The sequence below is a fragment of the Leucoraja erinacea genome, chromosome 8 (genome assembly GCF_028641065.1).
Source record: "Leucoraja erinacea ecotype New England chromosome 8, Leri_hhj_1, whole genome shotgun sequence".
Classification (NCBI taxonomy): Eukaryota; Metazoa; Chordata; class Chondrichthyes; order Rajiformes; family Rajidae; genus Leucoraja; species Leucoraja erinaceus.
The window spans coordinates 26,200,463-26,216,944 of NC_073384.1; the positions used below are offsets into that span (position 1 = coordinate 26,200,463).

Genomic DNA, 16,482 nt, shown 5'->3' on the forward strand with positions numbered 1-16,482 from the left:
AAAACTTAATGGGCCTGTCCCACTTTGGCAACTTTTTAGGCAACTGCAGGAGACTTTGCAGTGGCCACATGTTCGCGGGTGGTTGCCGGCGAGACGCGTTCATGGTCGTTAGGAGTTCCCACATTTTGGGAACTAGTCGCAGCCTCATTATGGTCGCCGACAATTTTTCAACATATTTAGCGGTGACTAAAGTGAAGTCGCCGTGGAGGTTAGTGAGAATTCTCGAGTCGTAGGTGGGTCGCAAGGCGGTTCGTGGGTGGGTCACAAGGCGGTTCTAGTGGGTCGCAAGGCGGTTCTAGTGGGTTGCCAGGAGGTCGAAGGTTCTCTCAGGTTCTCGTAAGTTGGAGCCGGTGCTGACCAGTGAATTTCATTGGCTCATGGAGCAAAAAAAAAGGTAAGCAGTAGTTTTCAGAACCAAGGAACCGACCCGTAATTTTAAATGTCCGCCGAACTTCACAACCGTGTATCTCTGGCTTCTTAAAAGTTTTCTCTACTCCGTCTCCCTCCTCTTTTAAAGGACTTACCATACACTGTGCTTTAGCTGTCTTAATTACAGCGCCAACCTGCATGTTCATCGCAGTGTGTGTCTATATCACCTTGGCTTTGTACCGTGGGAATTTTTTAGACGGCACTCCCCCGTTTGCTCTGTCTGTCTGTCTGTCTGTCTGTCTGTCTGTCTGTCTGTCACCGTTCCAGTTCCCGGTTTTCGCACAAGTGGGACAGGCCCATTAATCACTGCCAAAGGTACCTCAACAAAGTACTGAGTAAAGGGTCTGAATACTTATGTCAATGTGAATTTTCGGTTATTTCTTTTTAATTACTTTGCAAAAATGTCTAAACACCTGTTTTCGCTTTTTTTAAATTATGGGGCAAAATTGATTTTAATCCATTTTAGAAGAAGGCTGTAACGTAACAAAACATGGAAAAATGAAGGGGTCTGAATAATTTCTGAATGCACTGTACATTCTGCAATTAGTGTTCACATGTCATTGCTGAGAGAACTATTTATTACTCAATGTAGTGCTTCAATCAGTTCTTAAAGGGTGTACTTGTCCTTAATTAAGTAATCATTAAGTTGTCAAGTGGAAGGAGTCTCCAATAACAAAAAAACAAAACAGGGTGCGAAACTGAAAACATATCTGGGAATTTCTCCAAGGAACTGATTCCTTTTCAGACCATAGGATACAAACCATACAAGGACAGCCAGGACAATGACACAATTGGAGTCTTTGTCTAAAAGGACAAAACTCAGATATAACCATATAACCATATAACAATTACAGCACGGAAACAGGCCATCTCGGCCCTACAAGTCCGTGCCGAACAACTTTTTTTTCCTTAGTCCCACCTGAGGGTTTTCGGAAATATTTGCTGGGAACTTGGTAATTTTCACAAGTTACTGGACACACAAGTTAATCGCAAACAATAAATCACTGACACTGAAGATTCTTGAGAACCCTGGAATATGGAATGGATCAATGTGGAATTGCTCCGCTCAGATTTTGCTCTATGTTAGAGCAGGCTCAAGGAAATGCAGAGTTGACTTATACTGGCTTTGCATGTTCATCAAATGCAAGGCGTCATTCTTGGCCAAAAATAATAACAGAAACATTTGGACATTGCGACACTAGACAAGATAATGGAAGCATCTGAGGTTTTTAAAAATAATTTTATTATCAATTGAACCACAATCAACTAAACTGCATATGGTCTCTCCAAATAGGAAAGGCACATTGAGTTCCTTGAGCAGTAGGGCTGTCGGGATGAGTAAAGTTTTGTCCGCTCCCATTTTATTTCATTTTATGAGTCTGACCCAGCTGCAAATGGACCAGTCTAATTGTGGAAAAAGACAGTCATTTTTAATCTGTATATTGCAAGCATTCAGTGTTCCACAAATTGGTCTCAGTCATAGAGAACTGAAGGACCTGACCGAATATCATGTTCAGGCAGGGCAAAGAAACCATTTAAAATAAAACTATTGTTTGGAAAATCTTTAATGTCAACAGCCCGAGCTTAAAATATGGAAAATTATTCCAAGTGCCCTAAAGATTGAAACAAGTCTGAGCCAAGGAATAAAGTTAGGAGGACCGATAAAATTGGACAATGGTATGGGTTTAACTGAGAACAAAGGGATGGAGGAGAGTTGGCGTTCTGATCTGTAACCTAGGGAGTTAAAGGTGCTGCTGTTAAATGGCAGATAAAATGAATTTGATGAGCATGGAACATTAGACATGGAGAAATTAGGGGAATTTCTAAAAGTGTAGTCACAGAGAAGCAACAAGTTCAGACGGCATTGAATAGGAGGAAGTATTTAAACATCACGGTAACACTTAGATTTGCGTTTCCGAGAAGCTTGATGTATTGCTGGTAGAAAAGGTTATGAAACAGTTGAGATAGGGTGACAAGGAGAGGATTGAGTTGTTGTAACTTCTGTTATTGGAACAGAGTCTGAAGAGGATGTTTTCTGTCTTTGTTAGGTTAAGCTGGGGAAAGTTGTAATTCACCAGTACCGGCTGTCTGATTTTCTGATAGCAGTGAGGCTGGGGTCAAAAGAGGCGCCGCAGAGGTGGATGTTCGCAGGATGACCTTCTGACCACTTTTACAATAATCAAGCTAGCAAAGGCAGAGGAATATCACACATTGCCTAATCGGTGTTTGGTTTCACTGATGCAGAGGCTATATCCTTAGCACTGAATACAGTGGACAAGGTTGGAGGAGGCGCTTATAAATCTTTGCTTGACGTGGAAGGACTGTTTAGGTTCCTGGATGATGGTTAAGGAGGAGGTTTAAGAATAAACTTTACATAGTGGAAGTGCCCAGAGTACTCAATCTACTCAAAATAAAGGCCAATGTACCATTTGTCTTCCTAATTGCTTGCCACAACTGTATGGGGGCTTTTAGTGACATGCCTATAAGCACATGTTGAACACAACATTTTCCAGTCCCTGAATGTTTAAAATGTACTCTGCTTTTTGGTTTTCTGCACCTAAGTGTGTGTGACCTCACATTTTCCCCACATAATATTACATTCCCATCTCACACTCAGATAGAGCATATTTATATATACTCTTGAAGCCACACCAACCTCTCTACTCACGATTCCACCTTGCTTGGCATCTTCACCGAAGCTGGAAAAATTATATTTTGATACTCTGCCAAATTTTTGATGTAAATTGTACTTGTCCCCACTTCTTCAATGTCATGAAATCCAACCCACTACAATAAAAAATGACACGCGGAGTCTTATATTAAAATAGAAAATGTTGAAAATACACAGCAAATGTGAAGTTTACACTTTGGGAGGTCAAATGTAAGGGGAAAGAATATTGTGAATTACAAGACAGCTAATAGCATTGATGTACAGAGGGGTTGGGGTCAAAGTTCATACCTCCATGGAAGTGTCAACACCGGATTCTGGGTTATGCTAGTCTTCATCGGTGGGGGCATTGATTATAAGAGTCAGAAAGTCATGTTGCATCTGTACAAAACTTTGGTTAGGCCCTATTTGGAGAATTGTGTGCAGTTCTGGTCGACCCATTACTGAAGGCTTAGGAGAGAATGCAAAAAAGGTTTACCAGAATGTTGCCTGAATTTGAGGGTATTAGCTGAAAGGAGAGGTGGGTTAAACTTGGATTTCTCTGGATCATCAGAGTTTGAGGAGAGACGTGATAAAAGTATATAAAAGTAGTGGCATAGATTGGGTAGACAGTTGAATCCTTTTTTCCCAGGATGGAAATATCAAAGACTAGAGGGCATAGCTTTAAGATAAGAGGGGAAAAGTTTAAAGGAGATGTGCTGTACAGGACTTTTTCTTTTACACAGAAGGTGATGAGTGCCTGGAACAGGTTGCCATGGATGGTGGTGGAAGTAGTGGTATTTAAAAGGCTTTTAGATAGGCACACATCAGATATGCAGGGATGAAGGGATATGAAGGACATGCTGGCAGAGAAGCAGAGGAGATTAGTTTCTTGACATCTTGCTTGGTACAGAAATGTTGGGCCGAAAGGCCTGTAATTGTGCTGTGTTGTTCTATGTTCTATGAGTCAGGCAACATTTGTGGTCAGTGAAACAGAGCTGACATTGGATGATCGTGTCAAACGTGTTAAATTAAACACAAAATGAATAGATCTGATTCTCTTTAAAGCCATTTAAAAGGCTGTAGTCACATCATCCATGGGATGCGCAATGAACAGTGTTAAGGTGCATAGATGATTCACACCATTTGTCTTTGATTTCTTACTTCAATACAGATTGGGACAGAACAGATATAATTCTCCCGTATTGGTTCATGTTTTTCCTTTTCACTTTTTGCCGGTCATTGGGAGTTATGTAGTGTCTGTTTGTGTATATTTTGGGGTGGGTGGGGGGTGCTCAGAGAAGCATTGAGTCAAATTACTGTTATGCTGAGTTTTTCCAAATAGAGAGGTGCCTTATCCCATTAGCAGCTGGTTGAAGGCCCAAGGAGAGGGGCATAGAATTGGACAAAAGGTACAAAGGGGATATGAGGAAAACTTTGTGTAGAGGGTTGTTGTGATGTGGTGCTCTACTAGCAAGGCTGGTAAAAGCAATCCGAGCCTTCAACGGGGCATTCACATTTGTTAGATACTTCAGAGAGTATAATTTGCTGGACTACAGGATAGGAATGGAGGAACAGCACTGACTGGACTGCTTGTAGGTGTCAACATGATGTAAACTGACAAATGGCTCGCTCTAGCATTAAACGATTGTGCTCAAGCCATCATGAGTGTGAGACAGCATGTAAGATCAACTGGGCTTTTCCCTGCCATTCAACCCTATACACTGTTTTATTTCTTCCAAGGCTTCTTTAATGTCTCCCCTACCTGAAATGAGTCTGGGCTATGTGTGCACAGTACCCATGCTTGTGTTTAACCTGCAGTTGAGTCAACTAGGGCTCGCTGTTTTGGCACTTGCATGGACTAATGCAACCCACAGTACCCCATTGTTTACAGTTTACAACTGGCGCAGCAATGTTCGAAGCATCTACAGGTCAACTGCATCGTTTTCAACCTTAACGATGATATTTCCAAATACATAAGTGGACGATTGCTTCTCACTGAAAGTCTGTGACGGCAACAGCATGGTGTCAGCCTCCTGGGAAAGCTGCGGGACTTTCAAGTATTGTTTGGGACCGGGATCGTTCTGCGGGTCCCTGTGGTGCTCCGACACCTTGCCGCACGGCACGAAGACCAGGGAGCTGGCGGAGGCCGGGCCGGACAGCAGGTCGTCCAAGGGCTCATCTTGCCCGCTGCGGGGCAGGGAGCTGATGGAGAAGACGGAGCAGGAGCGGGCCTGGAGCCCTGGCTGGCGGGGGCTGAGCTGGCTGATGGCCGTCACGTTGGAGCTGGTCCTCCTCTGGCTGGCCGGCGGCTTGGCGTGCAGGAGGGCGGAGAGCCCAGCGGCAGCGGCCGCTTCCTCCCGCCGGGCCCGCCCAAGCCCCACCTTGGCTTCCAGCCGGCGCTGCCAATGGCGCAGGGCCTTGCGGAACCTCTTGCTGAGCAGCGCGTACAGCAGCGGGTTGATGTCCGAGTTGAGCAGGGCCAGCCAGTGGGCCGCTGTCACCAGGCCAGGCGGCACACTTGAGGCCCGCTGGCCACCCACCACCGCCATCTCGATGGCCTGCACCAGCCCCACCACCTCGTATGGCACCCAGCAGCAGAAGAAGGCGAAGATGACCAGGAAGAGTCGGAAGGCGCCATGGTGTTCGCGGCCTGGGCTGCCGTACTTGCAGAAGATGTCCGGCCCCTTGGCCTGCAGCCTGCGGCAGCGGCCCTGGGCCTCCTCGCACCGGTGATCGGCGATGATGGGCAAGTTGACGCTGGAGATGAGCTGTGAGAATGTGGGGCGGTCGGGGGCTGCGGCGCGACCGGGCGGGCGGCGCTGCAGCTGGTTCTCGATATCGTGGATCCGCTTGGCGTGGCCCCGTGCTACCTTGACGATGCGCACATAGCAAAAGATCATGACAGAGGCGGGCAGCAGGAAGGACACGACGGCCACGAAGCCCGTGTAGCTCAGGCTGTCGGCCCAGGCCACCGAGCAGCTGCGGATGGCCGGTGAGTAGCCGAAGCGCCCCCAGCCCAGCAGCGGAGGGCAGCTGCTGAGGGCCGACTGCAGCCAGATCCAGACCACAGTGGCGGCCGTGCGGCGCACGGTGCTCTGCGAGTTGTACTGCAGGCAGTCAATGATGGCGTGGTAGCGGTCCAGGGCGATGGCAGCCAGCGTCAGCACTGAGGCCGTGCAGTAGACCGACGAGGTGTAGCCCACGTAGAGACACAGGTCCTGCAGCCGGACAGAAACAGAGAGGGAGAGTGACGGTCAACGAGATAGAGACACGAAAAGGACGATTCACCACCCCCGAGATAGAGGATAATCCCCCAACACCATCGCAGCGATACAGGCACACCTACAGGATTGTCCCCCAACACCAGTGAAATACAGGCACACAGGATAATCTCCCAATACTATCAGTGGGATACAGGCACACACACACACAGGATAATTCCCCAACAGTTTCACCGGTGACCTATAGCAACATGCATAGAACAATCTCCCACCAGAAACACTCCAACACAGACACCCACAGGACAAGACAGAAGTATAGGCACAATATCCACAGGACAAACCCCACCTCACAACCACTAATGCAATAGAGGCACACTCCATGAAAAATCCCCCAGTACTAGAGAGGTACAGTAACACGCATGGAACAATTACTCTCCCCACAACTGCCACTGCGACAGTCACACCGACAGGACACTGTTGAAATTTAGGCACATCCAAAGGACAACCCTCTATCTCCACCCCACCACTAATGTGATTCTGGCACCTGCAGGACCATCCCCCACCACACAACACCAGAGTCCTAGAACATGGAAGCAAGCGTTCAGTCTAACCTGTCCATGCCGACCGACTCAGATGCCCTCCTAAGCAAGTCCCATTAAACCTTTCCTATCCATGAATATGTTCCAATGTCTTCAAAATGTTGTAATTTCACCCATCTCTTCCACTTCTGCTGGCAGATCATTCAACAAACGCACCACCCATTGTAAAAACCTGCTCCCGAGTTCCCTTTAAGCTTTAGCCTCTCAATTAAACCTGTATCGTCTGATTTTAGGCTAGTGAATCTTTTCTGCGCCCTCTATCGCTTAATTACATTCTTCTGTAAGCAGAACTGCACACAATGTTCCATCTGCAGTTGCACCAATGTCTTGTACAGCCGTAATATGATGTCCCAATTCCTGTACTCAATGCACAGAACAATGTAGGCAAGCATGTCATACGCTTTCTTCAACATCCTATCTACTGCCGCTATTGCCACTTTCATGGAACTATCTACTTATACCCTTCAGTCTCCCGCATCTACAAATCTAAGGTCCTGTCATTCACTGTTCATGGTTTAACTTCCTGCCCTGATTTTAACTTCCTGAAATACATCACTTGCCATTTGTCAGAGAGTTAAGTTTCATCTGCCATTCCTTTGCCCACTTTCCCAGTTGATCCAAAACCTGTTATGACCTTAGACAATGATTCACTGCCAAAACTGCCAATTGCATTGTCATCTGCAAACTTACTAATCATGCTACCTACATCCTCAGTCAAGTTGTTAATATATATGACAAACAGTAGGGACCAAGCCCTTATCTATTAATTAAAGCTTCCAATTTGTAAGATAACCGTCCATTACCACCCTCTGACTCCATCCACCAAGCCAATTTTGTATCCAGCTGGATAATTCACTCCATGTGATTTCATCTTTAAGACCAATCTACCATGTAGGACCAGGTCAAAAGTGAGGTACAGGCACATATACAGGGCAATCCTCTACCACCACCACTGAGATACAATCACATCTACCCCTCACCATTAAGTTTCAGTTTAGTTTGTTGTCACGTGTACTGTATTTTAGACATGGCAGACTGCAGGAGTGTATGGCTGCTCTGCCTGCAGTCCGCCCTTTCACCCTTTTTAATTTTTATTTTTAGTCCTGTTTAAAAACAAATGTTAGTTGGAGGTCTCTTGTGTGGTGGGTGGTAAGAGAGTAAGAAAACAACAATGAAGACAGATAAGTATGGTTCCTACCATCACATAAAGGTGAAGGGTTGTACTAACAAGGGGTGGGTGAATCACGCCTGGTTAGGAAGCTATCACTCTTGGTAGTTATATACCAAAAAATAAATACAAGGGGAATAGAATTAATATCTTGCCACCAATTCAGCAAGCACCCCAAGGGGTCTACCCTCCCACGACGGTGAATGTCGCACCATCATTGATAAACCACTTGAGTATTCAGGTATACCCATTCATGGGATTTGTAACTACTACCATGGATCCAAGGATACTTTATGGTAGACATCGACCTTGAAGATGCATACTATTCAGTACCTTCTCATATAAGTTTTGGATATACCGCAATTACCTGGATGGAGTAACCATGATGAGCATTGCGGCATTTAAGTCAAAGCTATCCAGAATCAACCAGCCCTGACACTTAAGAAACATTCCGTCATGGCATGTCTATATATTAACGACAGACTATCCTTGGATACAGCTTTAGCTGCATTAGCTACTAACTTATTTAGCGGGCACTGCCATATATCCAGATATTATGTTGACCATCCACAACTTTGTCATCTGGTATTCATTTAAGACTATCAGTTATGGTAACATTAACCACCAATCAACTACGTGGCAAGGTTATTGGGATAGTAGCAGCATTACCAGCTACTGAACATTGTACCTTTCCTATGAGCTGAGATACTAGTGTTCAAAACTATCTCTATACCTGTAATATGGGGACAAATGGATGAATCTGGAGTGTTATCATGGAATTTATCGGCAGGAAGGAGTATGGTTGTACACTTCCACCTGTTTTGAGTAACATCTTATGTGTCCTGATGTGTTACTGAGCTTGTAATACTTAATGCCAATGTGAATTGACTTAAACGTGTTATATATTAACTTACTTAATTCTAGTGAAGCATTTGCTCAGTAATCCACCAAATTTGCATGTTCGTTTATAAGTTAACAACATCACAGTGGTGGCATATACCAAACCGTTTGGGCGGAGAACATCGATATTAGGTGACAATTTATTAACAATTGGTAACTGTATGTCGTCAAACATGTTTGACCATCAGTAACTCACCTATCAGGTGAGCTAAATACTGTAAACATACATTTAAACCAAAAATATTTGCTGAAATTACTAAGCAATATGGACCAGATATTGATTCCTTATATCCAATTAAATCACCACGTACTAACTTACGTCACATGAAACCAATTTCAAGGCAGCGGCAATGGAGACATTCCCGCGTATTGAGGGGTGGGGGGAATCTAATCTCTATGTTCTCCTTTCCTTCTACCTCTTCAATAGGTACTACGGCTTCATCAGTCGGGTACTACGCAAATTACAGTGGACCAAGTCCACAGGCATGGTTCCCAGTATCCTCGATATGGTCATTAAAAGAATTGCAGAATTGGGAAGACCACTGCTGTGCTTGGATCAGCAGTACTATCAACCTGATGACAGCATTCCGTCACATATCCTAGGGAACATACCTGAGGAGCATCAAGAAATGGGACACTGTTTTCCAAAACAGGAATTACACATCCAACTACAACAAAAAACTGTACTGGAGCTCCTGGCAGGTCTTCACCACAATAAAGGAAATGTTCTGTCAGCCTACTCAACTTGGGTACCGCTCACTGGTGATCAGATACAGGAGAGGTATATTCAATCCATTCCCCAGAAATAGGTGCACCCAAATTGGGATGTCAGTGAAATCCTGACATACCTTGGGGGATGATCACCAGCCAGGTCACTCACCCTGGAACGGCCTACCCTGAAGATGGACATGCTGGTGGCCTTACCTCAACACAAAGAGCCAGTTCTCCCATCTACTGCGATTGAACAACATGGTTATAACACCAGATAGTGTCACATTCCCATTCAAGGGTTGGCCAAACAGAACAGACCAGGAACATCAGGTCCAGTCATGAAATTCCGGGCATTCCCACCTGAACCACGTTTTATGTGTCATGACCCACTTAGAGATCTACATCGACACAATAAGGAATACCGAGGGAGAGGAAAAAGCCTTATGGGTCAGCCACAATAAACCTCTTGGTCGGGTGACGAGCTAAACTATCTCTAGTGGCTCAAGCAGGTACTGGGAGTTGCTGGAGTAAATACTAACGTGTATAAATCTTATTCCATCAGGACAGCTTCCACGTCAGTAACTAAGAGGATGGACGAGCCTATGGACCACATCCTGGCTACTGCAGGGTGGTCCAGGGAGTATACGTTCCAAACTTTTATAACAAACCACTGACAGAACCTGTATTGTTTGCAGAAAAATAATCTGCAAAAAATATATAATTTAAGCCCGGGGGAGCAATTGATCTTGTTGTTGTTAATAACACCATTATTGTTTTTACAAACAGATTCATAGTTGATTGCGATAACATACTTCCTCCCTCGAATGACTTCGGCAGCGAGTGAAGTATGAACTGTTACACGGTTTGAAATCACAGAGCTTTGAAGTCTTCACGTAGTCACTCACGTGAGTCCGAAGTAAAATAGTAAGATTAAACGAGAACTTACCAGTTTGAAGTTTGATCTGTATTTTATGAGGAGTTACGATGAGGGATTACGTGCTCTCCGCTCCCACCCTCAATAATATGGATCAAACTGATAAACTGATGTCTCCTTGTCTTACTATGTTTATTTCAATAACTGTGTCTATCTGTGATTCCACACCGCTGCTTTGAAGTATGCCGCGCATGCGTGCTGAGCGGGTTCTTCATGTAATCCCTCATCGTAACTCCTCATAAAATACAGATCAAACTTCAAACTGGTAAGTTCTCGTTTAATCTTACTATTTTAGTCACCAGTCTCCCATGCGGGACGTTATCAAAGGCTTTCTGAAAGTCTAGATACACTATATCCACTGGCTCCGCTTCATCCATTTTACTTGTCACATCCTCAAAAAATTCCAGAAGATTAGTCAAGCATGATTTTCCTTTCATAAATCCATGCTGACCTGGACTAATCCTTTTACTGCTATCCAATACAATACAATACAATACGGTTTATTTGTCACATTGCACATGTGCAAGTGAAATGAATATGTCAGCAGCAGTACAATTATAAAGAACACACACAAAAACACAATAAAAATTTAACATAAACATCCACCACAGCATTCATCACTGTGGTGAAAGGCACACAATTTGGCCAGTCCTCCTCCATTTTCCCCCGTGGTCGGGACCTCAACCCTCCGCAGCCATTGCTGCGGGCGTCCAGATGGTAAAAGGACAAGGTACAAGTCCAGGTAAGTCCAGAGTCGGCTCTTCCCCACCAGAGACCGCGGCTTTAAGTTGGTGTAGGCCGCAGGCCGGCGGTCGAAAATTTAAAGTTTAAAGTTCCCGCCGCGCCGCAGCCAGAAGCAACGCAGACCGCAGGGCCGGCGGTCGAAGCTCCCCTCCAGGGGTGATGGTAAGTCGCCAGCGCGCCCGCGGTAGAAGTTGGCTGCGGGCCGGCAGTGATGGCTTCTTCTTCCCCTGGGTCCCCCCCGAGGGATCGCAGGCTGCGGACGCCGCACCAGCTGAAACTCTGCAGACCGCGGCTTCAGGCTGCCGGCTGCCCCGGGCCAGCAAAACGGAGCGCTCCCCTCCAGCGAGGGCTCGCCCGCTCCACACCGAGAGTCCACGCTGCGCCCGCTGCTGAAGCCCCGGGCGCGTCTCAGGGAAAGGCCGCGCCGATCCTTGCTGTTAGGCCATGGGGAGGCGACCTGGAAAAAGTCGCCTCTCCATGGAGGAGGCAACCGAAACGGTTTCCCCCTCACCGCCCCACACCACCCCCCACACAAAACACACAAAGAAACATTAAAAACATACTTTAAAACATACTAAAAAAATTAAAAAAGTTGAAAAAAAAAAACGAACGCGCTGCTGACAGGGCTGCTGCCATTGCAGCGCCCCCACCGATCACTGCAGTCCTGGCTTTTACTGCAGTCCTGGGGCTTGCACCGGGCTTTTACTGCAGTCCTGGGGCAGGCGAGCCTCCCTGGGCGCTACAGCCATTCACGGGGCAGGCGAGCCGACCTGGGAACTGCAGCCAGTCCCGGGGATGCGAGCCGGTCTGGAAACTGCAGATAGCCATGGGGCACTCGAGGGACTTGGGAACTGCAGAAAACGAATTGAAAAACAAGAAAACTAATGCGAAAAACAACACCAAGTGTTACACTATGGCGATAGATGTGGCCGCTATCCGCTCACAGACATGGGTCCTAGCCCCTATGCAGAACAAGGTTGCCGACCCCTGGTTTAGTGCAAGGTAAAGCCAGCAAAGTGTGATCAAGGATAGTCACCAAAGAGGTAGCACCAGTGAAATACAGGCAAATCTACAGGACAATCCCCCACTACCAAAACCATTAAGTGAGTCACATGTACACCCAAAGGGCAATCACCCACGATTAACACCATTCAGTAGACATAGGAAAGGAACCAGCTGCAACATTCATTGTGACACAGGCACACTGACAGGATAGTTTCCCCAACACATTTTAGTGAGTAAGGACAGAACTGCCCAGAGGATAATACCACCACCAATACAACCACAACCACGAAGGAAGACAAGAATATCAGTAGGAATATCCACACTACTTTCAATGAGGCAAAAGGAACACCCACAAGATAATTTCTCACCACCCAATGCAATCGCCACTGTTCAGTGAAATAAGCATTTTCCCATCCCCCCAAACGAGGCAATCCTCCAAAAGCAATCTCCACCCTAACATGCAGTCCGTCAAAGACCAGCAGGGTATTCCATTATTGAATAAAACACTGAAAAATGAGCAGGGCTCCATCATTTAATCAGAGGCCGGAAACTCAGCAGGAAATTTAAGTCGTGACCAATGCAAAACTGCCAGCGAACACCACTTAATACTACAGCAAACTCTGGTGAGAGAGGGAAAGTTGCAGTCCACCTAGCCGCGGAGTGTGTTCGACCATCCCGATGAGAGGGCCTGTACATGGCCCTGACCACGTGTTAACAATGGAGGCGGACTGACTGTACTTAGTGCCTTCCACCACAATGAAGAATGCTGTGGTGGATGTTTGTGTTAAACCTTATTGTGTATTGTGTGTTCTTTTTTTTAATTGTACCGCTGCTGGCAAATTCATTTCACTGCACTTATATGTGTATGTAACGAATAAAACGGATTGATTGATTGATTGAATTAAGGGGGGGGGGGGGGAGGGGGGGGGTAGGGACTGACTAGGTTGCTCTGCTGGGAGGTAGCACCAGCATGGACCGAAAGGGCTGGATGTTCTCCTGTGTTAAATAAATATGTAGACAGGCTCAATTCTGTGGAAATTTGGAGAGTGCTGTCACCTATTTCCACAGGATTTGTTGCTTTGCAGCACATATTTATAAAATCAGAAACCTAAGGAGAACTTCAAGAAACTATTCTCACTCAATAGTATGAAAATAAAACACTGTATTACATGAGATGCATGAATTTTTAAATAACATACTCTGCCATAATGTCTGTTTAATCCTTTTGGATTCCATCCTTAAATGTCTGGTCACCATAAATGCAAATGCTTATTAGTTCAATTACTAAATCTGGAGTTTTTTTATTTATTCACTCACAGCATGTGGACGTTGCTGGCAGATTTCCTTCGCAGAAGAATGCCAGTGAACCAGTTTTTTTAATATATAAACAACAATCCAGTAATTTTATGATTGCCAATACCAATACCAACCTTTTACTCCAGATTCACCTAATTACCTAAATTTAAACCTCCCAGCTACTGGCATTGATTTCCAATTAGTATTCTGCTTTCTAATCCTCATCCATTTAATCTCCTGAAATAAGTGACAAGAAGAATTCCAGGAAATTCATCTATCATATCATATTTCTATTAAAACTCTGTGTGTGTGTGTGTGTGTGTGTGTGTGTGTGTGTGTTATTTTGCATGTGAAACGTATCTCCTCGAAAACCAGACGCAAAAACGCGGAGATTTTTAGCATTTCGGTAGGGATTTAACATGAGTTCAGAAATCCACTCTTTGGTCAATTATTTCCCCAGATTTTGAATAAAATTGATCAAAATTCTCTGCAGACCGGGAGGTCACCGGAGGACAAAGCCGGCTTCAACATGGCGGCGGCAGTTATTGTCGCGCGGGCCATAACTCCCTCTGGGAAACCTGAAATTCCTCCATTGAAATTCCTCCGTTGATCGCAAGGGCACGGGGAATCGTCACGCAAGAGCTGCCGTCCGAGCCGCCCGCTCACTGATTTCAGGTCCGCCATCTCCCTCTCTCTCCCCCATCCTCTCCCCATCCTCCTTCCCTCTCCCCCCTCTCTCCCTCTGCAAACCCAACATGCTGCCAGTCACGCCTATCGCAAGTCCTTTGATAAAAACCTTGTGACCCCCCTCCCCCCCCTCTCTCTCTCCCTCCCTCTCCTCTGTCTCTCTCTCTCTCTCCCTCTCTCTCTCTCTCTCTCTCTCCCCCTCTCTCCCCTCCCTCCCTCCCTCTCTCTCTCCCCTCTCTCTCTCCCTCCCTCTCTCTCTCCCCCTCTCTCCCTCCCTCCCCCCATCCCTCCCCCTTTCCCCCCCCCCCCCCCCCCCCCTGCCCCCCCCCCCTCCCCTCCTCCCCCCCCCCCCTCCCTCCCCCCTCCCTCTCCCCTCCCCTCCCTCCCCCCCCTCCCTCTCTCTCTCCCTCCCTCCCCCCCCCCCTCTCTCTGCCCTCACACTCTACACCCCCCCCCCCCCCCTCGCTAGACCCGCCTGCGAGTTGGGGGCTATGCGTCAGTAGATAGGGCGATTATGGGGTAAAAAGAGCAAATTAATAATATTAATATATTAACAAGAGGGGTAGTTAGCGTGTGTGCAGGGGGGTAATTAGTGTGTGTGGGGGGTGTGGCTAATGTGTGTGACGCCGCATGCCGCCCCCCCCCCAACGGGTCTGCACTTGGTCTAGTATCTATTAAAACTCTGTGTGTGGGTGTGTGCATGTGAAACGTATCTCCTCGAAAACCAGACGCCGAAACGGGAACATTTTTACATATTTCAGTAGAGATTTTCGTCGTGAATTTAGAAATCCACTCCTCTGTACATTTGGTACATAATTTTCCTGACTTTTTTAAATTAAATTTGTTGACCAATCTGACCTTTTTTTAAAATCTGACCGCTGCCCAGCTGCTGACATTACAATAACAGTGAAATGTTTACACCTTCTTGTAGAAATTTTCCTTATGATTTCAAAAATCCAATCCTCTATTGATTTGGTCAATTATTTCCCGAGATATTTACTAAAACCTATAACCAAGCTGATATGTTTTAAAAATATTAAGGTTGCCCAGCTGCTGACCTCACAATGCCTTTGCACCTGGCCCAACTGCCTCCTGGCCCCGCCCAGCCCTGCCCCTACCTGCCTTCTGCTCCCTCCCCACCTGCCTTCTTGCACCCCCTCCCCCAGCCTGCCAGGTTGTTGATTCCATTGTTTTTCATTGAATTTAATTTAATTATTTTTCACTTAACATCACTAATTCTTAACATTAACTTTTAATTTCAAAGACAGTTTATAAAAAATAAATTTGCTGTCTTCATTCTCGCTCTCTCTCTCTCCCCCCTCCTCCCTCTCCCCCTCCACCCCCTTCCTTTCTCCCCTCCACTCCCCCCTTTCTCCCCTACTCCCCCCTCCACTCTACCCCCCCTCTCCCCCCCCTCTCTACCCCCCTCCTCTACCCCCCTCCTCTCCCCCTCCTCTCTCCCTCTCCCTCTCTCCACCCTTTACTCTCCTCTCTATCCCCCCCCCCCCCCCTCCCCCCTCCCCCCCTTACCCTCCTCCCTCTACCACCCATCTCTCCCCCCCTCTCTCCTCCCCTCTCTGCCCCTCTCCTCCCTCTCCACCTCCCTCCCTTCCCCCCCTCCCTCCTCTCCCCCATTCCCCCCTCTCACCCCCCTCGCCCGCCATCCCCCACAATGTGTGGTTAGTGTGTGTGTGACGCAGCAGGCCCCCCCCGCAACCGCTTGTTGAGTGGATAGGAACCAACGGGTCACCCTTTGTCTAGTGTTCTATAAAAAGCCAAAACATTGTAGGCTATTTTGCATGAGTTGAGAGTCTTTAATCACATTGTATGCTACGGTGCATGTTCAGAGTGGTGAAAGACGCCATGTAATCTTTGGAGAATGGAGGGTGGAACGCTTGGTGTAATCTCACCAGTGGTAATCTCAGAGCAGAGTGGCGATCTTGGGGTGGAGTAGTGAAATCTGCTCAGATTGGAGAGCTGCTCTGTGCTACAGTGCCCTCCATAATGTATGGGACAAAGACCCATCATTTATTTATTTGCCTCTGTACACCACAATTTGAGATTTGTAATAGAAACAAATCACATGTGTTTAAAGTGCACATAGTGAGATTTTATTAAAGGGTATTTTTATACATTTT

The 16,482-nt window shown here is 46.5% G+C and overlaps 1 protein-coding gene across 1 annotated transcript in view; it reads right to left on the minus strand.

The window, feature by feature from the left end:
• Positions 1-666: 666 nt before the first annotated feature.
• The window catches only part of LOC129699453 (beta-3 adrenergic receptor), a 39,199-nt gene continuing 23,383 nt past the window's right edge, over positions 667-16,482 (minus strand). The window contains exon 3 of the mRNA XM_055639263.1: positions 667-6,297. Within this exon, the coding sequence (XP_055495238.1) occupies positions 5,002-6,297 (1,296 nt within the window). The 3' untranslated portion in view covers positions 667-5,001. The remainder of the gene's footprint in view (positions 6,298-16,482) is intronic.